This window comes from Leucopleurus acutus, assembly GCF_964270905.1.
Source record: "Leucopleurus acutus genome assembly, chromosome: 18".
In the NCBI taxonomy this organism is placed as follows: domain Eukaryota; kingdom Metazoa; phylum Chordata; class Mammalia; order Artiodactyla; family Delphinidae; genus Leucopleurus; species Leucopleurus acutus.
The window spans coordinates 4,375,849-4,401,556 of NC_139160.1; the positions used below are offsets into that span (position 1 = coordinate 4,375,849).

At 44.8% G+C, this 25,708-nt stretch overlaps 1 protein-coding gene across 1 annotated transcript in view; it reads left to right on the forward strand.

Annotated features, from left to right (window-relative positions):
- The window catches only part of WASF3 (WASP family member 3), a gene marked incomplete at its 3' end in the record, with an annotated part of 54,736 nt that extends 29,358 nt beyond the window's left edge, over positions 1-25,378 (forward strand). The window contains exons 3-9 of the mRNA XM_082859357.1: positions 6,375-6,509; positions 8,819-8,972; positions 12,536-12,653; positions 17,541-17,716; positions 21,572-21,835; positions 23,142-23,509; positions 25,221-25,378. Coding sequence (XP_082715483.1) covers positions 6,375-6,509; positions 8,819-8,972; positions 12,536-12,653; positions 17,541-17,716; positions 21,572-21,835; positions 23,142-23,509; positions 25,221-25,378 — 1,373 coding nt within the window. The remainder of the gene's footprint in view (positions 1-6,374; positions 6,510-8,818; positions 8,973-12,535; positions 12,654-17,540; positions 17,717-21,571; positions 21,836-23,141; positions 23,510-25,220) is intronic.
- Positions 25,379-25,708: the final 330 nt, after the last annotated feature.

Here is a 25,708-nt window from a genome sequence, read left to right on the forward strand (position 1 = left end):
TTGCTGTCTTAGATTGGACTTTGGGCCGTTTTTCCTATTGTTTGCGTTTCCATATTTTCTACATTTCTTGTAAGCATGGATTACTTTCATAGTAGGAAAAAAGTGAAACTTTAAAAAGGAAAAAAAAATAACGTAGGGCCCAATAATTATGGCATTATTTCATGGAATTCAGAAGCAGTTGGACTTTATTACAGACACAGTAATAAATTTATTTTTTGTTTTTGTTTTTGTGGTACGTGGGCCTCTCACTGTTGTGGCCTCTCCCGTCGCGGAGCACAGGCTCCGGACGCGCAGGCTCAGCGGCCATGGCTCACGGGCCCAGCCGCTCCGCGGTATGTGGGATCCTCCTGGACCGGGGCATGAACCCGCATCCCCTGCATCGGCAGGCGGACTCTCAACCACTGCGCCACCAGGGAAGCCCTATTTTTTAATTTTTAATTTTGAAATGATTTCAGACTTACAAAAAGGTCAAAAAGCGTATGAAGAATTCTCAGACTTTCACCCACATATTATTTTACCTCGTCTTTTCTTTTTCTCAGAAATTCCTCTCTTTTCCTCCTGCCCTGCTTTCTCCTCTGTCCCCTCCTGTGTCTCTGTGCGTACATACATGCATACACATACATATATAGTTCTTATATATACAAACATATCTATTTCTCTCTTTCTCCTTTAATCTGGAGCAGTTCCTCAGTCTGTCTTGACTTTTATGACTCGACATCTTGACATTTTAAGGGGAACCAGCCATGGTTTTATGGGCCATTCCTTGGTCTGTCTTCTGATGCTCCCTCATGACTAGATTTAAGATGTTCTCAGGACTGTCACAGAGGGTTGACACCTCCTACTCAGGGCATTCTATCTGGAAGCTCACGTTACTGGCTTGTCCCGTAACTGCCCCTGTGAACTCTGATTGCTTGGTTAACATTTTGTCTGTGGGTTTCTGTACCGTAAAGTTTTATCCCCTATGTAATTAGTAAGTGTCTTGTGGGGAGGCACTTTGAGACTATGTTCTGTCCTGTTCCCAGACACTCTGAGACCATGTTCTGTCCCAGTTCTACCCAGTAGTCTTAGCATCCACGGATGGTCCTTGGCCAAAGCACTTATTATTGGGGGGTCACAGAATGGTGATTTTTGTCACTCCCTAATTTCTTCTGCGTTTATTAGTTGGAGTTCTGATGTAAGTGCTTTCACTTCTTTGCCTGTTATTCATTCGTTCGTTTATTTACAGCAGTCTGGACTCATGGACTCTTATTCCGTGGATTATAAGCCGTCATCTTTATTATTTGTCTTAGTACTCACATTTTCCCAGACTTGGCCAGTGGGACCCTTTCATGCTGGCTCCTGTGTCCTTTCGACATGTCCCCACCACCCTCTGAATACTTCTTTGCTTATTTTGAAAAGCACACCAAGATATTCTAAGCACATCTTGTACTTTTTCACCCTCATCCCTAGAATCAGTCATTTTTTCAAGGAGCCTCGTTCCTTTTAGTGGAAAATGGAAAGCCAAAATCATGACGAACCCAAGATCAAGGTGCTAGGTGTACGGATTAAAATTTCTGAAGGACCTCATTATGACTGGTGCCTTGTTCCGCAGGAAGGACTCTCACAGACACACTGATTGTTCCCCGAAAATCCTAAATACAACAGAAAATCCACACATAATTTTGATGCTTTGGCAGTTGGGAGGCGCACTTCGCGACCTGACACACTTGGACGTAAGCTCGTGGTGGTGCCAATAAATCTGTAAATGGATCCTTTGTCAGTAAAGAATGAATAAATGGTGCTTACCTCTGTGTGGTCTTTAATTCAATTCAGAATTATTTTAGTGTAGCTATTATTGGACTTGCCACTGGAAGAGTGAGTACAATTAAGCTTTTCGAATAAGTTGCAGTTTGCAAAACGGAATGCTGTAATTGCAACACTTTATTCTTGTTCATCGGAAAATATAGTTCTTCCATTTCCTTCTCTTCAGTCACTCGTCAGCTTTCAGCAGCTGGAAAGGATTAAGTATGCAAGTCTTTAATTTCTGTTTCTTTTTATAAATTGAGAACTTCCAATGGGAGTATAGTAGCAGTTGTATGTTCTTTTCAAGTAGGGTTAAGCATGGAAGGTAAAGGGCCTGTGTTATTGACCCTTTTCAACTTATTTAGCATCTAGCAGAGTGTGCTTCTCAGCAGTGCTTGCTGTGCTTTGAGAACGCTGATGTCTCTTCTGCAAGAGGTTGTGCTGTATATGCCTGTATTCTTGCTGGTATATGCTGTCCCTATTAATTAGATTTCTGCAGAGTTGAAGGGAAAAGGGTTCTTCTGGAGTTGCACTGGAATTTTTTTTTTTTTCTAACCATGAATGGGCAAGTAGAAAAACAAAAATCAGTTGGTTCCATTTTGACTATGTCTGGCATTCCAAATAAACAACTCCTAGACCTGGATCTAAAGCTTCGGAACACGGTGCTCTGTCTACAGGTCATCCCGGTGAACGGGCAGGCATTTTCCCAAATGGGCTTCAGAAAACAGTATTTCTGAAAGGTGTTACTGGTGTTTCCAGGCCCAGTCAGTTTGAAAACAGGGTGTGCTAGGGGCTTCTGCAGAATCCTAACACACACGAGTGTATTAAAGATTTTAAGATGCCCTGAGGCATAGATACACGTTTAATCCTTCTAGTCCAGCATTTCCCAAACTTACATGAGCAGGGAGCCTTTGTTGGCTGTGTCCTTGTTAACAAGAAAACACTGGTACAGGTTATGTGTTTTTATTCAAGAGATACTGAGCACAGGCCCAGCACAGACAGTGCAGAGAAGCAATGCAGATAAGGCATGGCTCACACCCTTAAAGAACTTCCATCAATAAAGACAAGAACAGGGGCATGTGATGCGTCCTGTGACTGAGGCGTCCTTTGGGTACAGTAAGTCCCTGACATGTGAACAAGTCCTGTTCTGAGAGTGCGTTCGTAAGTCCAATTTGTTCATAAGGCCAACAAAACCTGGGTACCCAGCTAACACAGTTGGCTATATAGTGCTGTCCTGTAATAGGTTTATAATACTTTTCACACAAATAATACATAAAAAACAAACACAAACAATAAAACATTTTTAATCTTACAGTACAGCACCTTGAAAAGTACAGTAGTACCAGCCACATCATTGCTGCTTCTACACTTGCTTCTGGACATCCTGGGCTTGAAATAAAGGGACTGTACTGCTGTACTCTATACTGTGCTGCACAGTAAAGTACACAAAAGCACAACCACATGCAGAGGACGCACGCACGTGGCAATGTACGCCAGACACGTGAGCTAACTTACACGACTGGACCTGGGAACGCATGTTCGGGTCTTTGAAATTTCACAACTTGAAGGTTCGTATGTAACAGACTTACTGTATTTGCGAACACAGAGAGGGGCCTCTGATCTCACAGACCCCAGTCTGCATCTGGAAGGATTGATTTTAAGTGTATGCATTTTTATTCGTTTATTCAAAACTCTTTTTGAGCACCTGTGATGAGCCAGGCACGCCCTAGACCTTGGCAACTGAAACAGCAACGCACAGACCGGGGAGAGACCTCCTCTCCGGATCGTATGTCCTAGTGGCAGGAGCCAGGCAGGAAACGGGATGAATAAGTACGGGTGTGTAACTTACTACGTGGTGGTAAGTGCTTGGGAGAAAATACAGCCCGGCAGGGACGGGCTGCCTGTGTGTTTGTTTACGTCTGTGAGTGTGGGCGGGAGGCGATGGCCGTTTAGCTGTAGTGGCTGGAGGAGGCCTCCCTTAGAAGGTGACCTTGGGTCGAGACCTGGATGGCAGCAGTGGCCCAGGCAGGAGGGACAGGAGATGTGAGCCTGGGAAGGAGCGGGCGTGGCCGGCGCAGCTGAGCGTCAGCAGGGGCCAGCGTGGCGTGGGAGGGAGAGGAAAGCAGGGAATGGGCCAGCGAGGCAGATGAGCCGGACCACGTAGAACCTTCTGGGCCGTAACTGGCCTTCAGCGTCTTCTGAGCGAGGTGACAGTGCACGGGTTCGAACCTGAGGAGGGATTAACAGCGTCTGTGAGCAAGTGGGGCAGGTTTCGGCAGTGCGTCCTTCTGGAGCCCAGAAAAGGGGCGGCGCTGAGGTGCACAGGGCCCCCCGTGTCCTGCTGAGAGCCTCAGGGGTGGCGTTGGGCTGCTGGGAGCCGTGCAGGGTCGGCGCAGTAGCAGCGTGCCGCAGGGATTTGAGGGTGGAAGGTCAGTCTGGAGGCAGAAAAACAAAGCTGTTGATGTAATTCGGGCGAGAAACAAGGAGGGCCAGAGCCGCGGGGCTGGGGGCGTAAGGGGCCGAGGTTTGGTGTCAGTGGCCGTGGAGGGAGGGAGCTGTCCCGGAGGACTGTGTTCTCGCTTGGGCTTCTTTCGGGGTGGTCCGTGCCTTTCCACGTGGGGGTGCACGTTTGAGTTAAGGTGAACGTGAGTTCCTATGAGAACTTGTGCTGGCTTTGAGATTCTTACAGGACATCCATGTGGAGATGTTTATGAGGTAATTAGATGCACAAGTCTGCTCAGGAAAGAGTTGACAAGGCAGCAAACAGACGTTAACTCTGGTGCCGCGTCTAGTTGCAGTATTTAAAAACATATGTAATTGGTGTGCAGATTTTTTATTGAATAGACCCCTCACCAGAGACGGTGTACAGATGGCAAACAGGCACATGAAAAGATGCTCCACATCATATGTCATCGGGGAAGTGCAAATTAAAACGAGATATCACTACACACCTATTAGAATGGCAAAAATGCAAAACACTGACACCACCAAGTGCCGGCAAGGGCGTGGAGCAACAGGAACTCTTGTTCATTGCCGGTGGGAGTGCAGCCGCTTCGAAAGACTGTTTAGCTGTTTCTTAAAGACCTAAACATACTCGTACCGTAGAATCTAGTAGTCATGCTCCTTGGTATTTACCCAAGTGAGTCGAAAACTTAGATCCACACGGAAAGCTGCGCCCAAATGCTTATTCATAATCACCAAACACTGGAAGCAGCCAGGATGTCCTTCAGTAGGTGAACGGGTAAATAAAACTGTGTTACATTTAGACAATGGGATGTTATCCAGTGACAACAAGAAATGAGTTATCAGGCCATGAAAAGGCACGGAGGGACCTTAAGTGCATATCACTAGGTGATAGAAGCCAGTCTGAAAAGGCTCTCTACTATATGACTTCAATCCTATGACATTCTGGAAAAGGCAAAACTATGGAGACAGAAAAGCAAGATCAGTGGTTGCCAAGATGGGGTGGGGTAAACAGCGGGAGCACAGAGGATGTTTAGGGCAGTGAAGCTACTCTGTATGGTAACTACAGTGGTGGATCCCCGTCATTGTATATACATGTCAAAGTCCATAGAATGTCCTACACCAGAGTGAACCCTAATGTAGACCGTGGACTTGGGGTGATAATGGCATGTCAGTGTGTGTTCATCAGTTATAACACACGTGCCATCTGGTGCAGGGTACTGACAGCAGGGGAGGCTATGTGTGTGGGGGGCAGGTGTTACATGGGAACTCTCTGCTTTCTGCCCAGTTTTTCAGTGAACCTAAAACTGTCTAAAAAATGAAATCTAGTTAAAAAAAAAATAGTGGTATCTCTGTCCGGGGAGAGAGGATGCAGGCATGCCTTGTACACTCAAGTAGGTAGTTATTAAATGCTTGTTGAGAGAAAAAAGGAATAGCGTTCGGATTTGGAAATTCATCGTAAGATACTGATTCCTGTCTTGCTTGTTAAACTTTCAGAAATGTTATTAATTACACTTTAAGAAAAATTGGGAAGTATGTCTAGCACTCACAAGCATGAAGAGGTGATCCACAGAGAAAAATTTAACTCAGAATTCAACATGTCGACTTTCAGGGAGGGCCAGAGTCAGCACTGTATACCTAGATTTTGAAATAGGAATTAGAAGACGTTAATGCCATTGGAAAGTTGTCGGCGCCATATAAGATGTCTAACATTTCCGATTGTGAATGAGTTAGAATCCTAAGTGTAGAAAACAACATGACTTACTGAATTGCCTTGGGAAGTAAAGGGAAACCGCAGGTCCTGAGATGTTTACACATGCAGCCTGCAAAATGAGAGAGTAGTTTCTTCTAAAGAAGTTTAACGGAAAGCAGCTGGTGGGCTAGCTCATGGAGCAATCAAGTAAAAATTCTGCACCGTTTTGGGGCATTTTAAAATTCTACAACTTTGGGTCCGTCTCAGATATGTGTGAACATGCCTAATAAATTTTGAAAAATTCTACAGGCCTTTGACTGTGATACTTTATTTTTGTGATCATTTGCGCAAAGCCCCGCGTGTTGGGATTGGAGTTTGGCTTGGGTGAGAATGTGGGTTCTGACCAGGTGGCCTTTCCCGTGCGTTCCTTCTCCAGGCAAACATGCTGAAGACATATTTGGTGAGTTGTTTAATGAGGCCAACAACTTCTACATCCGAGCAAATTCTCTTCAAGACAGAATCGATCGCCTTGCTGTCAAAGTCACCCAGCTGGACTCAACAGTGGAAGAGGGTAGGTAACTGCCTGAGAGCTGTGAGCTGGAAATGATGCGGACGGGACAGGAGTGGTTAATCGCAGGGTAATTCCTGCTTCTTCCTTGGGGTCGTATGCTGTTATTTCATCTTGTCTTTTTCTAGAAGAACGATGAGGGGGAAACCCCACAACAGTGGGGTTAATTAGTAATTAAGAGAGTCCTATCTTGTCTGCCTTGTGTGCCACACTCTCTTTTTTTTTTTTGGTTGGTACGCAGGCCTCTCACTGTTGTGGCCTCTCCCGCTGCGGAGCACAGGCTCCGGACGCACAGGCTCAGCGGCCATGGCCCACGGGCCCAGCCGCTCCGCAGCATGTGGGATCTTCCCGGACCGGGGCACGAACCCACGTCCCCTGCATCGGCAGGCGGACTGTCAACCACTGCGCCACCAGGGAAGCCCCACACTCTCTTTTTAAATAAACTACACATGTAGTATTTGTTTTAAAGGACTCTTTGAATGCATTCAGTATTAGAAGTCCTCATGGACGTCATTGGTAGTTATTGGTAGTAAAGATAATTTCTTACCTAAAAATCACAGACTCTGTCCAGCTAAGGGGGAGGGTGAGCTTTCACCTGCTGCTCTCCTTTGGGCCGAGGCTTCTAAGTCATGCTGCTGATCCTGCTGGGTTAACTACCCAGAAATAACATTTACTGAAGGCCTCTAGGCTTCAGGGTTTTAAAACAAAGTTAGTGTTGACAGGCGCTGTGTAGTTAATTGGTGGTCATACCCTGAAATTGGGGTAGTTTCAACAAAATGAATATTCAACAATTCCTTTAAAAATTTTTCCACTTGCTGTCTCTTTTGAACAAAAGACTGAAATTAGACTGGAAAAAATCTGTCCCCCCAAATCAAGATATGCCATTTTATATTTACTTTGAAAAGTTATTTTTACCTTTATATAAGGGTACTTACAATTTCTCTTGTTGCATTAAAACAATCCTAGCATCTGATTTTTCTACTAGGCCTTTAACAGTAGTAGTAATAAGAAGGTTTTCTTTTTTTTAATATAGTTATTTATGGAATTCATCCCTCATCATTTAAGAAAAACATGTTTTCTCATGTTCAGATCTTTTTCAAAGGTCAGAATTAAATTAGCAAACTAAACATTTAACAGAAATGTAGAACATTGATATTTAATACCTGTTACGAGCATTTCTTACTGACTCTTCGAACAGTAAGTAGCAAGCGGAAGCTGTGCTCTTTTTAATCTGATTTTAAAATTTGTCTCTTATTTTAAAAAATAAAAATCTGAATAGCTGCTTGGTCTATTCAGATAAGAAATTTTTAACATTTTAAATTAATCATTCACTTTTCAAACGGTATCACAAGTGTTTTTTTAAAAAATATTTGTCTGTCTTCAGTTTTTTGTTGGTTCTTGCAGTTGTAACGCCTGTGATAAACCTTACACTGGAGAAGGTTAGTCTGTAGGTTAAATCTCATGAGATTCCACAGCATATCTCACATCCTTAAGATTTGTTGCCAATCAAGAGTTTACCTTATTACTTTCCTTGCCATGGATGTAACTGTAGAAAAATCCCGCGGCCGAGTTAGGAAATCTGTGCTCTCCTTGGGCCTGCCACTGGTCTGCAGGGTGACCTTGGAAAGGTCACTTAACACCCCTGACCGTCAGCTTCGTTGGTCCAGTGGGTTAATGTAACAGTTTACCCACCTGGAAAAGTCTGTGTGGAGGTCAGATGAGTTGAAACCTGAGATGTAACATGTTGACAAACTCAGGAAATGAGGATAATTAGCCTGGTTCTCTCATTCCTTAGTGTAGATTCATATCATGCTGCTTAATTTCTAGGACTACAGGTAGGTTGAAAAGCTTTGCCCTCTCTCTTTAATGTTAGTGTCAGAAAAATTTAATGCAGTTTTTCCATTTGTGTGGTTTTTGCAGAAGTATTTCCCACATGTATTGTAATTAAACTGGTATTAACTGTTTGAGTGATTTTCCCCCCTAAGATACCCAGGGGTATTGTGTTTACATTCCTGTTATACTCATAACTCTATGCCTGTGTGGTTTCTGAGAAATGCTATTTAAGTAAAGAATGATGCTCTAATATTAGGTTCCATGAAATCATTATATCGCTACAGAAGAAGGAAAGGCGCGCCTTACAGATAAAACTGTTTATCAGAGGGAGGGAAGGCATGTACTATTTAAGCATGGTTTTAAGTGAACAATAAAAGACATTATTTGGCTGTTCTAGGAGATGTTTGTGATTGTGAGTCAAATTATACTTGTTTCTAAAATATTTCCATATAACCCGACTTGGACTTTTCTCTAAATAGTGTCACTACAGGATATCAACATGAAAAAAGCTTTCAAAAGTTCCACAGTCCAAGACCAGCAGGTGGTTTCAAAGAACAGCATTCCCAATCCTGTTGCTGACATTTACAACCAGAGTGATAAACCGCCTCCTCTGAATATCCTTACACCATACAGGTACGGCCTTGTGTATCCCCAGAGCCTTTTCAGTGTAAATGAGTTGAGAGGGGCGAGCAGTGCGGTGAAAATATCTTTTCAGACTTTGAGAATGATAATTGCGGTGTTAGCCATAGTGAAATTAGTTATTTACAGAATTGCCAAAGTCTGAGTCTTTCAAAATATAAATAAGTTTACCAAGAGAAGTGGGAGCGCTCACGTTAGCTTTTAAATGCAGATATCTACAGCAGAAGTGGGCACGTTATGTAATAACCCTGTGTGATTGTGTTGTTCCTCGCATGCAAAATCAAGTGTAAAGGAACTGCATAATTCACTTCTAATGCAGCAAAACACCTGTCTCAGCATTTCAGCCCTGCAGACGTTTGTTACTGAATTCAGAAAAACATGTTCTACAGCATTGGAGGTTTCTACGAGTGAATATATCGTCAAGAAATTAACCTTCTGTGTGAAGTGGTAGGACACATTATTAGGACCAAACTTCCAGGAAAAAGAATAGAAAATGTGCAAAAAATGAATATTAAGAAACTAACTAAAAATGCCCTTTAGAACGCCTCTCCTCCCGCCGGCCACATCCGTGTGTTCTTTCCCATTTCATGTACTTCCCTGTACCTCCCTGTCTCTTCACCCCACTGTCGAGCTCACTGGTCCAGCTTCTGATGAGCTCAGTCAGGCTGGTGGTGGAGTCCCCACGGTCCCCCAGGATTAGCTCTGCTGGGTAGTACCCCTGCAGAGGCCTTCCTGAAATCACTGTGTCCTTCACGTCCATTATTGTCCTCCTGGGCCCAGTGGCCCTTCTCAGGGAGTGCCCAGAGGTTTTTGGGGTCTGAATTAACTATCCTTTCGCAGGGTCCAAAAGGAGACGTTTGGAGCTGTGCTTTGTTGCGGCTCTGCTAGTAAAGCAGTAATTCAGACTGCACCCCTGTCTTTCAGCATGGACAGAAAGATTCTCCAAAAAATGTAATAGAGATTCCGTGGAAACCATGATGGGAGAGGACCAGGGTACCACATTTTTATATGAAACAAGCACACTTTTCTGGAGGTTTTAGCGCACTCACTTAAAGATGTAGATGAATAGTGGTGTTGTAAGCCTAACGTTTTAACTTGTGACTTTGCTTTTGTTCAATAGACATTTTTCTGGGACAATTTCAGTTTTACTTATTAGCCCAGAGCCATGAGAACTTAGGAAAATTTTCCTAAGAAACCTCACTAAATACTTTGTTCTAAAGGAAAAAAGAAACCCAGAAAATTCAATGAACCACTTGTATTTGATTATTCAAGATCATGATTAAATATTTGTGGTGATTTAAAATGTTTAATTGCATAAAAAATGAATCGACCTTTATATATTATATTATTGTGTGTTTACTCAGTTTTATGGAAAAGAAAAATGTCTTTGACTTTTTAATAGTATTTAAGAATAGTAGTGCCAGCTCAAATCTACTTTTTATTAATACAGAAATGTTTGGGGTAAGAAAACACATAAACTTTTGCATTTGGACTTAAATATGACACAGTCACAATGCAGTCTTAAATATGAGATGTACAATGTGACTGAAAAATCGAATGTTTAGTTGCGATAAACATAGGACATTTCTGCTTATATTCTGATGTCAAGGTTAACGTTTGCTTAAGTTATTAAACATATTTATTCCATTAAGTATTAGCTCCATTTTTGAAAAAAAGAAGGTGCATTTTATACATCTTAAAATTGCAGCAAGTTCCTGCTCAGTTTTTCTGTCTTCACCTATATTGAAGGCCTAGTATCTTAGGGAAATAATTTATACTTTTCACAATAATGTTATTAATAAAATCTCAATAGTGCAGGTTGCTTCTCACTTAGGAAATTTGGAAAAGAAAGGATTTTAAGTAATTAAAGTTTAAAGTACAGAGTGAATTGTGCTGATTTGTTAGCGACTTTAAGACAGAGCTACCAGATGACCCTCATGAAAGCCTGGGTCTCTTTATTTGATGCTGAGAAGCTTACAGAACATGGCATAGCAGGAACTTCAAGACCAGGTTTCCTTGAGTAATTCATGTCACTTTCTTTGACTGTGTGGCCACAAACTCTTTTCTATACTCATTTCTCTGATTTTTTTTCTTTCTCTGTATGCCTTAAATGACTAATTGAAATGCTCATTTTTAAAAATAAATTTATTTTGGGCTGCATTGGGTCTTCGTTGTGGCGAGCAGGGGCTGCTCTTCGTTGCGGTGCGCGGGCTTCTCATTGCGGTGGCTTCTCTTGTTGCGGAGCACAGGCTCTAGGCACACGGGCTTCAGTAGTTGCAGCACACGGGCTCAGTAGTTGTGACTCACGGGCTCTAGAGCGCAGGCTCAGTAGTTGTGGCACATGGGCTCAGGTGCTCCACGGCATGTGGGATCCTCCCAGACCAGGGATCGAACCTGTGTCCCCTGCATTGGCAGGCGGATTCCCAACCACTGCGCCACCAGGGGAGTCCCTGACATGCTAATTTTAAATGTAAATGTTTTGCCTTCTCTTGAAGGTAATGTACAGGCCAGATACTTTTTAAAGCATTAGTAGAATAAATAGAGTGTTCCCTCCTTATCATGATTATTTTGAACTTTGCTGTCTATTGATTTATATTACAACTTTGGGTTCATATTGGCTGCATTCTTATTGGCTTTATGATAAATGAATAACTTATATAAAGACGGGGCTTCCCTGGTGGCACAGTGGTTAAGAATCCACCTGCCAATGCAGGGGACACGGGTTCGAGCCCTGGTCCGGGAAGATTGCACATGCCGTGGAGCAACTGAGTCCGTGAGCCACAACTACTGAAGCCCGTGTGCCTAGAGCCGGTGCTCTGCAACAAAGAGAAGCTACCGCAGTGAGAAGCCCGTGCACAGCAACGAAGACCCAATGCAGCCCAAAATAAATAAATAAATATTTTTTAAAAAGACTTGAAGTATTTTTTAGAATATAGTAATTGCAGCAGTTCTTGACAATGAAATGGCTACAAGTGAACTTTCTTTGTCGGTTACTTCCATTTAAAAAAATATCTAGGTCATCACTTTTTATCCTAGTTACATTTATACACCATGAACCTTTTGCTCCTTTCCTAATTGAATTGTAGACATTGGGCAAACCTAATTAAGAGAAAAGCACAGAGTACTTGCTAATTTTTATCCTAATAACATTGTCGCTCCAGAGTAGAAGTGAATGTATATATATACTAAGAATCCATCCATCTGTGTGTGTGGCCCCCATTGGAATAAACAGAACATACCTTGAAATAACTGTGGAACTAAATGTTGCTGTTTACGAGCCATATTGTGATTTGGGCAGCACTTTGCTCTACCGAAATCTAAATTTGCAAGAGTAGTTTTTACTTCATTATTCTAGAAAAAAAGTGCTGTTCTTGCATGTTCACACATTTTTCCAAATAAGGGAAATTGGGAGACTTAACAGTGTATAAGGACAGTTCAAATTCCTCACGTAGATGTTATCTCATGATTTAGAATTAACATTAATGTTTACCCCGTATGAAACTCTCTAACGACCTTTTCTCCCCCCCACCCCCGACTTGTAATACATTGGTTTATAGAGATGATAAAAAGGACGGGCTGAAATTCTATACTGATCCTTCCTATTTCTTTGACCTCTGGAAAGAAAAAATGCTACAGGACACAGAAGACAAAAGGAAAGAGAAAAGACGTCAAAAGGTAAATAATTCTAGTATGGGAAACGTGCGTATAAATGGGATTCTCCCTTAGAAATTAGAAGTTTAAAATCAGTAAATTCTTTAAACGGTTGAGATGTTGAATTTCGTGAAGTTTTTTTAGAGGTTGCATTTGTCACATGAAGATACCATTCAGTCTAACACAGTAATAACTATTTTCAATAAATACTGTTGATTTGTTCTCTAATACTTGCTTTAATAAATACAGTTTTGTTCGTAACTGTGGTTTATAACTTTTCTCTTGCTCTTCAAATTTCATAAAGTAGTCAACATTCCATATCAGTTAGAATTTTCTGCTTTGGTCTTTTTAACATTATTAATTGTTGGGTTGTCACCTAACTGTAATTAAGACTGTGGTGAGAGGTTCATATTGGATTGAAAAGCGTGTGTGATCTGCACATTTGGACGAGGGTAGTATTTACTAAAAATGAGATTCCCTTTGGTGGGGTGGTCGTAGGCAGGAGAATTGCAAGTTGGAAGGTTGAGGGACATCTGTACTGCAAACGCTCTTGGGAGGACAAACCCACTCTCAGATTAAGGAACTTCTGTTTTGAAAATTATCCCTTTGGGGCCCAGAAATTAGACTTAAACCATTGAAAATCAGAGTTAACTCTCCAAAGGCAGATATTTGCCAAGCCTTTTATATGTGAGCTGTGTTTTAAAAAATGACCACCTGCTTTGTTTGACAAATATTAGGGTGTGTGAATTAAGAGCTTAGCATGTTGTGGGCTGGCTGCCTGAAGGTTCTGAGACATCTAGTAGGTGTATTGGCCCAGTAGGAGTGACAGTTCGAGATGGAAGAGAACTTGAGATTTGAAAACAGGATTTAGGAAAGGGAACATGGAAATAGGTTGCAGACTGCAAGTGTGAGAGGTTACCACGAGTTCTGGGAGAGAATTCCACAGACTTGGTTATCTGTATGCACTTCTCGTGCTGATGGGTTGGGGAGATTTAATGGGAAATCTTCGAAGAGTTGCTGGGTATTCACGTGGAGAAATAGCCAAGCAAAGAAGCTGCAAAGTGTTCAGGTGAAGAAAAAGAAGATACTAATCTCTCCAAAGGAAAAGGAACAGAGATTTAAAGCCCTGTTGGTCTGAATCCCCGAACTCTTTTATGGTAACAGGGCAAACCCCCAAGTACTTTTAAGAGGACTCTCCTTTAAAAATCTCCTGCTTTTAAAGTGGCCTCCCAGGATTTCCTAGAAGCATCAGTGATACTTTTGACAAAAATATTTAACTTTTTTGCCACTGTTCTTTAGTCTTAATCTACTCTGTGTGGTTACTGTGTCTTCAAAGTTATTTGTCGTTTCCTTGGCAGTTTTGTCTCATTCCATATTCCTCAAAGACGCAAAATTCTGATGAGAATTTCTTATTCGTTCATTTATATAACGGTTCTTTTTTGAATGGCTTGTAAATGCTGTGATGAAAAAGAAAGGATCATCCCCCTCATGGAGATGAAAATATAGCGGGGGAAACAAACATTAGATAATCATGCTGTCCTTTGGAACTCATAAAGAGGGAAAGAAATTTGAAGATTTTAATACAAATCTGCTTTATATAGGAACAGAAAATGAGGCAAGATATCCTTAATTTCCCAGGATTTTAGAAACCCAAAAGTCACTTTCACTTTGGAACAGACAATTCTATCTGAAGGAAGAATTAGTTTAGAAAATTTGGGGATAAGACATCCATTGTTTCTGACATTAAATTTCCTTGGTTTGATGGTCTGAGAACATTTTTTTTAAGTTATGCAAATAGTTATGTCGTTGTAAGGCTGTAGTTACAGTGCTGGGAAGGAGAAGCCTTGGGGGAGGTGGCAGCAGCAGGTGGGGTGACAGTGCAGAAGGTGAGGTGGTGAGTTGAGGAAGGCCCCTCGGCGTTGCTCACTGAGGTGCAAGGACTGATAGCAGAAGTTAGCTACGCAGAGTGAGTGTGTGTGCGACTGTGCGTGCATGTACGTGAGAGGGGATGCCAGAGGCGTGCTGGGCAGACCGAGGGGCTTTCAGGTATTGATAGGAGCAGCTAGGATCATCCTGGGGCAGGAAACAGCTTGCAGTAGTCTCGGGATTTTAAGCTAGGCAGCGTAGCTGAGATGCAGATGCCTCATGGTTAGCATTTTATTATAGTTGTGTGTGTGTGTGTGTGTGTGTGTGTGTGTGTGTGTCGGGTGCGTGTTGATGGGTAGATTGGAGGCTAAACCATTGTAAAGAAAGTGGCAGATATAACACTTAGCCCTGAATATGTCAGCATACATCTCTTAAAAGTAAGGGTGATAGTTACTAATTAGTGTAATACAGTGACGCTTGAGTGAGATGTATATTGGAATCCATTGAGGTCTCCCTTCTTTTTTCTCTCTTTTGGTTTTAAAAGTGTTCACACAATACATGCCAGTTGTAAAATGCCCCACCTACCCTGAAGTAAAACACATTTGTTTAGAAAATTTGGGGGTGAGTTTCTCCCTTGCCCAGGCATAACCACCCTCTGGTAACACATGTGCATACTTTTCGACCTTGTAGGGCGTTCATAAATACATGTGTACACACGTCACAGAGTATTTTTTATTCCTAGAATTGACCTGTATACACACACACACAGACATATACATACAGTGACGTAATAAAGGTGTCCTTCATTCTTTTTAATAGTTGTGTCATATTCCAAAGTTTGGAGGCTTCATAAACTATTTACCCATTACCGAATTAATGAATATTTAGGTTGCTTCTAAATTGTTGCTGTTACAGCACTGTAGGGGGTACCTGGACTCATGTGCACATATTTCGTCAGAGTAAATTCCCAGAAGTGCAATGTGAACTTGAAAATTTGAAAGATCCCATCCTATTGCTCCTGACCCTTTAAGGACTGAACCAGTTTACACTCCTAACAGGCCTCCTCCAGTCCTGAAGATTATTATTATCTGGCATTATCTTCATTTATTTAAAAATTTAAAAAAATTTTTATACAGTTTTTAAAGGTTACTTTCCATTTACAGTTACTACAGAATATTGGCTCTATTCCCCATGTTGTACATACATCCTCGAGCCTGCCCTACACCCACTAGTTTGCACCTCCCCCTCCCCCATCCCTACGTGCCCCCCACCGCTGGTAGCCAGTAGTTTGTTCTCTATATCTGTGAGTCTGCTTCTTTTCTGTTATATTCATTAGTTTGTTGTAGTTTTTAGATTCCACATATAAGTGTATCATACAGTACTTGTCTTTCTCTGTCCGACTTATTTCACTGAGCATAATGCCCTCCAAGTCCATCCATGTTGCTGCAAATGGCATTATTTCGTTCTTTTTTGTGACCGAGTAGTATTCCATTGTATATATGTACCACATCTTCTTTATCCATTCATCTGCTGATGAACTATTATTATTTTTTGATGAGCTTCCCCCACCCCCCAAAAAATCAAATACGAATTGCACATCTTTCCGTGTCTTTATTAACACTTGGCATGTGTTCTGTGAATTTCACGTTCACGTCGTCTGCCAGCACATCACTTGAGCCTCCTGGGTACCTGGGCTAACGGCTCCCCTCCTCTCCCATGGGCCTCCTCTCCTTCTGGACACCTGAGCAGCTTTCTGCCCGGCATCCCTGCCTCTCCCCGTGGACTCTGTCCCCAGCACAGGGGCTCCTCTCACGTGCCAGCCCCTCCCCTCTCAGTCTTCATGGTTTCCCGTTGCTCTTGGGATAAAGAACAACATTTCTACGCAGCCTTCAAGGTCTTACCCACCGTTCGCCCGAATTCACACTCGCTTTCTGTCGCTTCTCCTGGCGAGATGCTGTCCCGTGGCCTCTTGCGTGCGTCTGCCCCCCTCCTCTGCAGGACTCAGGCCTCCTCACCCTGCAGAGCTCGTCCCAGCCTCTCGGGCACCCTCCCTGACTTCCAGACCGGACAGCGTTCTCTGTGTAATACAGTCGTGTTGTTGCACATTTCATAATTGCTCATTTACCTGTGTGACTCTGTGGGCTTCCCCGCTGGACCTCAAGCTCCATGAGGGCAGATCCTTGTCTTCTTTTGTTTGCCGTTTGTACCGTCCGGGCCTGGCAGGTGCTGGGACGTAGTGAGCACCATCGCTCACCTGGACGTGATCGTTCAGTCCGCGTTTACTGAGCGTGGGCCCTCTGTAGAGCCGCGCGTGGAGGTGCCGTGAGGGGAGCGTAGGACATAAAGGCGCATAGTTCACCTCCCTAAAGGTCAGCAGGTCTCACGGGGGAAGCAGGAGGGACGTAAACACACGTAGAAGTAACTGTCCTCACCTTTAAAGAAGCACCTGCGTAGGACCCAAGTTATTTATCGAAGACATTTTTGCTGGCAAAGTAGGGCTGGAGCAGGAATGATTCTTTGTACGGGAGGGAAGGTAAGTTCTTATCTTGTTTTTTTTTGTTAAGCTAGTTGCAGGGTTCGCTTAAATATTCTGCAATAACCTTTTCAAACTGAAATGGAGCATTTAAAATTATGTTTTGAAAGATGATTGCACGTTAACAAGTCAGAATGGTGTAGGGGTGGGAAACGATTTCTCTGTCTGGTGCGGGCAGGTATTTCATGTGTATAATAGGGATCTAAAAGGTGTCGTACATTGAAAACGAGCTAAATCCTAGTGAAGTGAGAATTCTTGATCCAAAATGACGGTAAGCGACTCTTGAAGTTGCAGCACGGTAACTCTGATGTGTCGATGTTAAATCGTTAGGTATGTGTTATTTTGGTCGGGTCTGAGTTGGGTAAGCATGTTAGAACGTTCTTGACCCGGGAGTGATGGAAACGGGCCTGCCTTGCCTGCACGCCAGGCTCGTGGCTGCCGGGGCCGCTGCACTAACCCGCTCTTTTCCTTCCCTCTGTCTCGGCACGCTTGCCTTCCTTCCCGGACGTCAGGAGCAAAAGCGCATAGATGGCACAACCCGGGAGGTGAAAAAGGTTAGAAAAGCCAGAAACAGGCGCCAGGAATGGAATATGATGGCGTATGACAAAGAGCTTAGACCCGACACCAGGTTGTCGCAGAGCGTACACCACGGAGCATCTTCCGAGGGATCCCTGTCCCCAGACACTAGGTGTGTGTGCGTGTGCATGTTCGTGTGCATGTGTGTGTGCAAAGCCGGCCTTGGCTTCCCTGTAAATGGAAATGCACGGTAGCATTGTGCTTCTGTGGCCCACAGTGTGTTTCCAAACTTTCCTTAAAAATGAACGGTATATATGCTTTGACTTCGAAATAATAGTTTACAGCAGTTTTCTGTGACGTTGGGTTACTTTGTGTGATTTTCTGTCTCTCTGGCTTAACTCGAGCATTCCATTAACCTAGATGCACTGTTTTAACATTGATTCTGAATTTGGGCATAGTAACTGCCTAAGACTGACCCTTTTAATTTTAATAATCATTTAATTCTCTCTCCGCCTCTTTTGCTTAGAATGTTGCCTTTCCTTTCACTTGGTATCTGAACCGATTGGTAGGTGGTAGCTGATGTGATCAAGGAATAACTGTTGTTCTTTTTGATAACCTTTTCTAAAAGTGATGAACAAAGATTTTTTTCCTTCAGTTCGCTAATCTTATGTATTCTAATTGCAGGAGGAGAATTCTGTTGAAGTTTATTTTGAAAATTTGTTAGCAATTAAGTAAAAATCTCTCTTGCAGATGTGAAAGATGTGGTCAGTAAGCAGCATTTATCCCAAAAGGGCTTCACTGAAGGAGAAGAACTGACCAGTCAATTGTAACTTACGGTTAATTTCCTATTTCTGCTTCTCTAAAGTTGGAGTCTTCCGTCAGTGTTTAAAAATGTGAATGGAGAATTCTTACATGATTCAAGGATGTTTCACAAACAGCAACAACCTGGACCTTGCGTTAGATCTGGGTTTTTGTTTTTTTTAATGTTTGTCTTTATTAACCTCAGCGTTTAGCACAGACTGACAGATGGAAGATGCTTTTAATACTTGGTGGTTCCAGCCCTATAAGTACTCCTACCCCACAAGGGCTGTCAGTCATTGCCTGTGAGGCAGGTCTAGGTCATTTTTCTGTACAAGCTGCGATCGGTTAGCTATTAGAGAATTACTGGAGCTTTAACTGAGCCCTGGCCTCAAGTTTTAATCTTTATGTCAGTTTATTTCTGTGGAAAGTAAGAATGATGACACACTTGTGCCCATAGTTCTTTGGGTGGGAGAAGTGCTTGAACTTGATCAGTCCCAGGAGGGCCATTTGGGTTTTGTTTTTTTCCAGCTAACTTAGTTGTGACTGTTGACTCATGCAAAACATATACTTTGCAATTCTCCCTATATTCCCTTTCATTTCAGTAGGTAGATGGAAAATGTCTTTTTTTAATCCCTCAGTTGAATAATTGATATTTATTCTAGAATCTGAGATTAGATTGTGCCATACTGGGTGTACAATTGATCCCTTAAATTATTTTGGAAATGTTTATTTTTTATTTGACTAAAGCATATCACTATTTTTCTTATTATGAAATAAGATAAACTTTCCATATTTGCAAATTATAGAAAAAATTAAAGTATTCATAATCCTGTTATCCAAAGAAACCACTTTTTTTGCATTTTAGTGTATTTCTTTCTTTGGTCTTTTTTCTGCAAATGTGCAAATTTTTTTTTTTTTTTTACAAAAGTGAACTCCTGCTCTGTTTTCTGTCTTCTGATTTTTTAACTTCTTGTATTCACGTTTTAAGTATTACTTAGAAACTTGGTTTTTAGTGGATGTATTCAGGATAACTGAGGGAAGTTTGAGTATCAGGGATCATGGTATGTGTATAAGTTGTTCATATAACTTACATGTTTTAAGCTGATTGCATAAACTGATGATAAGTTTTACTCTCTTTGTAGATGGTCAGGGATGGTTTGATTCTAAGCGTACGTTTAGGATGAGACTTGATGCAGTGCCTGCCCACTGCTCTCCCCAGCGACCCGGAAGCAGGATGCCTCCTTGCCCACCGTCCTCGCCCCTTTCCTCCTCCTGTCCTGGGTGCTGCAGGCGCCTGACTCTGCCCACCCTCCCACCCACAGAACCCTGCGGGATTCGTTGATTCTCCCGCTGGGTCTCCACTGCCTACACCTACTTCCTCCTGTTTCCATCTTGTCTTCACTCCTCCAAGTTCTCTTTCCTGTAACAGATAATTCCTGACACTCATGCAGCTTCAGGACCACCCGCTCCTGCCCACACTAGTGCCGTGTCTTCTGTGGCTGATTTCTGCCTTCCTGTAGGGGTCCTTGTCTCTCAGAGGGCACCCCCCTCCTCACCTCTCCTCCAGCCCACCGGTGTCCCCTGTACTTGGGCAGTGACCCCTCGAGTGACCGGTCCCGTCTCCCACCCACCCTTCGTCAGAGCCCTGTCCTTCCCGCTCTCCTGCTGTAATTCTTGATGTCGGACGTTCACCGCCCATTCCTTTCCTCCGTCCGATTATGCCGTTTGTATTGCCTCCTTTCGGCCCTTTATCACCAAGCTGCTTTACAGGACAGCTTTCCAAATCGTGCCAGAATATTCCCAGTTCCTGGCTTCTCATCCCCTCAGGAGCAGTCCGTGTTTTGTAGACGAGTCCATTTCCCTTAGAAAGTTATGCCCAGTCTATGACGCAGCCCCCCCCCCCCCGACAGAGCCAAGCACCCATCGTCAAGGACTCCAGAGTTTTAGGTATTTACGTTTTTAAAATAAGATAAATCTAAATACAGGTCAGAGTCTTCCCCCGTTGAAAATATTTTTAACTCTCTGACCAGCAAGCGGTTGCCACAGTTCAGAAGGCAGGCACACGTACACTGTAAGCTAGAGTTCATAGGGCACTTAGGGGAGAAGAAAGTGAGTTACAGGTTATTATTATATTGCAATTAGGGAAGGAAAAAGAAAAAAGCCAGCGATCTTTTGCCATTTAAAGAACTTTTCTGTGTGGTGTGACGCTCCAGGGACGCTACTGTCTGAATTCCAAAGACCCGATGTGTGTTTGCCTCTTTCCTTCAGAGGGAGAGACACAAGCTGAATCCTAACAGAAACCAGCAAGTAAGTGTGAGAAAAGTAAGAACGAGAAGAGAAGAGTGGGAGAGAAGGAAGATGGGCATTGAGTTTATGAGTGACGCCAGGAAACTGCAGCAGGCAGGGAGCTCGGGAGACGACAGGACGCCCAGAGGGTTTGTCGCTCCGCTTGTTCTTGGATCGCAGCCTCAGCAGCCCCCTGCTTCGGCGTCACGAGAGGATGTGCCCCCTGTACTGACCACGCGTCCCGTAACCCGGGTGACTAACACCGTGTGACGTTGCCGAGCCCTCCCCTCCCCCAGCGGCCGGGTACCAGCATCCTCCTGAACCCTGCTGACTAAAACGAGACGCGCATTCCTTTCAGAGTTTCCCTCCCACCCGTGCGTTCAGAGACAGCAAGAGGGCCTCTGCGCGTGGCACCGCACTCCTCCTCTCCTTTTTGGCTAAATATGTTTCTTCTGTTTAAGAAAACCGCGACTCACCGTATCGCATCCTTGATTTCTTTTTCTGTTCTTACTGTTAATATGTATCCGGTTCGTCTGCCATTTGATAAGGTCGCATCATATGCTGTCAGTTTCGTTGCACTAAAATCTTAGGTCTCCGATGCCATTTTCAAGTTAAGCACAGTGTGTCTTGCAGCCTCTCTTAGAAAAGAGTCGGCTGCGATGTTGAGGAAGGGGGCTCTGCTGCCTGCCGCTTGCCCGTCCGTGTCCGTCTGATGCGCTCACTTCAAAGCTGCGGCTCTGAATCCGCGTAACCCTGGCGCTTGCTGCCAAAGTCGTGATTACGTTGTCGCTTGTGGGCCTAGACCTAGCTGATGGGAAAGGGAAAAAGCGTGTGATTTCTGTGCCTTGGCCATGTTATTATTCAAATACATGCTGATGCCTGGGAGGGGAAATCTTTTTCACTTACGTCGTTTTCTCCCACCCCTGGTTCTGGCCGTCAGGTCCCACGCGTCGGACGTCACGGATTACTCGTATCCTGCCACCCCCAACCATTCTCTGCACCCGCAGCCCGGGACGCCTTCCCACGGAGCCGGTGACGCACCGCCACGCGGGCCGGCAGCCCAGGCCCCCGAGCACGAGTTCCGGCCCCCGTCGGCCTCGGCCAGGCACCTGGCCCTGAACCGGCCCCAGAAGCCGCCTCCGCCCCCGCCGCAGGCCGCAGAGGCGTCGCAGGCCCCCGCGCCCCTGGCTCCCGCCGACTACGGGTAATTCCCCACTCCCGGGCTCTGACCGTGCCTTGCCATTGCACTGGGGTCTTGCTGTGCGTGGTGGAAGCATTTTCACTGAATAATCACACTGTGGAGGCCAGGATGCAGCCCAGAATGACCGGATACGGATACTGTCAGTCGTGAGAAATCCTGTGTGAAAAAATGCAGTGTCGTGCTGCTGCCCCTTTTATTACAGATGAACCTCAGGTCGGTGTCTGTATTCGCAAACACACGTTCCCTTCATGTCTGAATGACTGAGCCAAGGCATTGACAAAGGATGAGCTGCCGGTTTTGTGAGCCTGTCCCAGATGCTCCAGTGTTTCTCTGATAGGCCGGGCGAACCGCAGACAACTCGTATCTCAAAGGAGAAAGCTATACAGTGCAGCACTTGCTACACTTGTACATGTCACCCGGACCTCTTGGTATCCAAATACTCTTCTGCCACCAGGTCCTCTTGTTTTCTGTCGTTTGGGAAAAATTCGAACACCACCGAAACAAAGACCCTCCTGTTCAGCGTTTGTTAATGGAAGCCCCCGCCTGTGTTTTGATAGGCTGTGGTTTTCGCACCACCTCAGTCTTTAAAGAGTTAGCCCCTCCGAGTCAGCGCCCAGGGAAGTTGAAAATGTGTTTCCATCGACAGTGTTTTTCTTCACTCCAGAGCAGCGTGGGTCACGTTCTGAATGTAGGTCCCTCAGCTCCCCGAGGTTTTCTCCCGTGGTTGGTTCTCTTTAAGTCAGGATCCCCAGAGTGTGTTCTGTGGCTCTTCCCAAGTATCAGGCAGAGAGGGTTTGCGGTCCAGCTGGTTTGGAAAGCTCTTGGCTAAATGGAACTCAGCAGATTTCTCGGCTGGAGGGGTTTTCAAAGCTTTGGATGTTCTGATGGGCGTCATGGGCTTGGGGAATTTCCATGAAGACGCGATATAAAATACAGAAGTGTCCAATCTGATTGGCCACAGAACCCTTGTAAGATGGGTTTTCAAGCCCCCACTTCTGAGATGCCTCGTGCAGAGGATGCATTTGTGCTGCCTTCTTACCTCTGCAGTCAGCTGTTCCAGTGTTCCACAGAAAGTTACGTTTTCAGTGGTTAACTTTCTGGTGCACGTCAGTAGATGCTCTTGAATTCCGACCTAGGGATTTGTGTGGTCCTGTGGTCCAAAGCGTGGATGTTCGTGTCCCGCAGTGTTGTAAATTCAGCTGCCAGTGTGCGTCTTGTCCGGGGAGGCCCCTCTCCGAGGCGTGCGGGAACCTCCGAGGTTGGGACCCTGGGTTGCTCTTTGGTGACTCTTGTTTCGTGTCTCCGCCAGGATGCTCCCGGCACAGATCATGGAGTATTACAACCCCTCAGGACCCCCGCCGCCGCCGCCCCCGCCCATGATCCCTTCCGCACAGACTGCCTTCGTCAGCCCCCTCCAGATGCCCACGCAGCCCCCCTTCCCAGCGTCCGCCGGCCCCTCCTACGCGGGTCCTACCCACCCTCCCTCCGGTGGGCTGGTGGTCACGGCCCCGCCCCCCCCGGGCCCCCCGCCGCCGCCGCCGGGCCCTCCAGGTGCCGGCTCTTCGCTCTCCCCTTCCCCGATGCACGGCCCGCCGGGAGCCGAGGCAAAGAGGCCGGAGGCTGCGCAGCCGCCCGTGAGCGACGCCCGGAGCGACCTCCTCGCTGCCATTCGGATGGGTGAGTGCGCGTCCCGGGACGCTGCCCCCTGTCCCGGCGGCTGCAGCCTCGTCTGCTTCCAGGGACCCCCTCTGCCCCAGAGGGCCGGTAGAAGAGGGTTGAAGGAGCCTTGTTTGGTTTTCTTTTTTCTTAATAGTGGATACATTTTTTTTTCAGTGCAAAGTAAGCTCAGTGATAAAGCACTGAATTCAGGAAAGCTTTACTTGAGCAGAAACGGATAATAAAAATGATCATTAGTTAATTGGATCTTTTTTCTCTGCGTTCTACTCTAAGGGCCAAAGTATAAATGAAAGAAAATGAGCTCATGTCAGTGATTTAGTTTTTTTAGAAACCTAGGATGTAACTTACTTAGCCTTTTCATATTTTTAGTTTGATGTGCTAAGCCAGTAGATTTTCAACATTTATTTAAAAGTAGCAAAACCCTTGTCAGGTGAAGGTCCTACACCAAACCCCAGAGCACGAAACCTTAAGAAGTGGAGCGTCTCTGGTCAGATCAGGGCGGGGAGCTCTTGTATGCATTGACGTTACTGACGCACGATGATTTTGTCAAGAAGAAAGTCCCAGAGTCAGAATACCTCACTGATCACGCGTTTGCGGGCCTGGTAGGGACAGTGTTTTGCTTTTTGACACCTGTGAGCCTTGTCCAATGAGAGGGATCCGTAACCTGGATGTGTCAGAGGAAACCTCTGAAGGGTCCACATCGAGGGACGTCCTACAGAAACGTGAAGGTCGTAGAACACAGAGACTAAGGGAGGTTAATGAAACGTGGCGAGTAATGTAACAGGTGAGATCCCATGGCGGATCCCAAACCTGGTGGAAAACTTTTTTCGTTTGTTATATTAGGTCTATTTGCAAAATTTAAATAAAATTCGTAGAATAGATGGTACTATTGTATCTCTGCTGCTAGTCTGATTTTGATCAATTTTTTTTTTAGGAAAGACACATGAAGTATTTTAGGGGCAAAGGGACATTATATGCCACTTAACTCTCAAATGGTCCAGAAAAAAAGTATGTGTGTGTGTGTAAATGAGAGCGAAAGAGGATAAATTTGGTCAGATGTTACCAGTTGGGGAATCTGAGTAGGTTATATGGGAACGTTTTTCTACTAGTCTTACGGCTAGTTTATAGGTCTGAAATTACTCTGAAAGAAAAGGTTAAGGAAATAACACAGCACATTGTTAGAGATCCCATTTTGTTACTTACAAAAGTAAGAGAGTAAGGTGATTGCGATCTCATACCCATTTTCAACGGTAATTGTTGAAGTTGAGCTTTTCTCACCTACCTCGCCCGCTTGGCCAGAAGCTTGGCTCTGTTTCCCAAGCCTTTGGGTCCCAGGCTGTCCAGGAACACGGTCCACTATGGGGGCCACCGGCCACCGTAAATCTACCTTGAAACAGCCTCTCGTGCCCGGTGGCTGCCGGGTCAGGCTGTGCCGTCCTGGAGTTCTCTTTCACGGTGCTCGTGTGCGCTGAAATTGTAACTGACTTTCTTACATTTCAACGCACCGCTGTAAAGAACCTTATGACTTCGCACATTCCTTTTTTCTTGCTCATGAAACTCTGTTTCCCAAGCTTCTCCCCTCAGATTTCTCAAGCTTTTTCTGAGAGTGTCAGTGGGGAGAACAGCAGCCGGGTAGACTTCCCTGTCCGTTCTGTGTGATTGGAGCGGTAAGCCAAGGGGTGTCGTTCTAAGCCGTGTCCCGTGTATCCAGGAATTCAGCTGAAGAAGGTGCAAGAACTGCAGGAGCAGGAAGCCAAGCGCGAGCCCGTGGGCAACGACGTGGCCACCATCCTGTCCCGCCGCATCGCCGTCGAGTACAGCGACTCGGACGATGACTCGGAGCTGGACGAGAACGACTGGTCCGACTGAGGCTGGCGCCCAGGGCCCCGGGCTGGGGAGTGTGCTGACGATCTCTGTGGCCCCGGCGCCCACATAGTGGTATTATAATCCCGTAGCTTAGCGACTTTTGTATCGATAACGTGAGATTGCTCTTGCACATGCAAAAATTCTGGGTTTTTCAGTATTTACTGTGGAATACTTAAGTGCCACGAAACATAGCAAACCGTGCTGCACACGAGGAAATAAGCTGTAACTATTGCATTGTCCCGAAAACAGCCTTCTGCTTCCTTCCTCCTGGCCACGAGAGTACTTAGTGCAGTTTGGGTTCACTCCCCTTGATCATTAGAATCCTGCAGACTC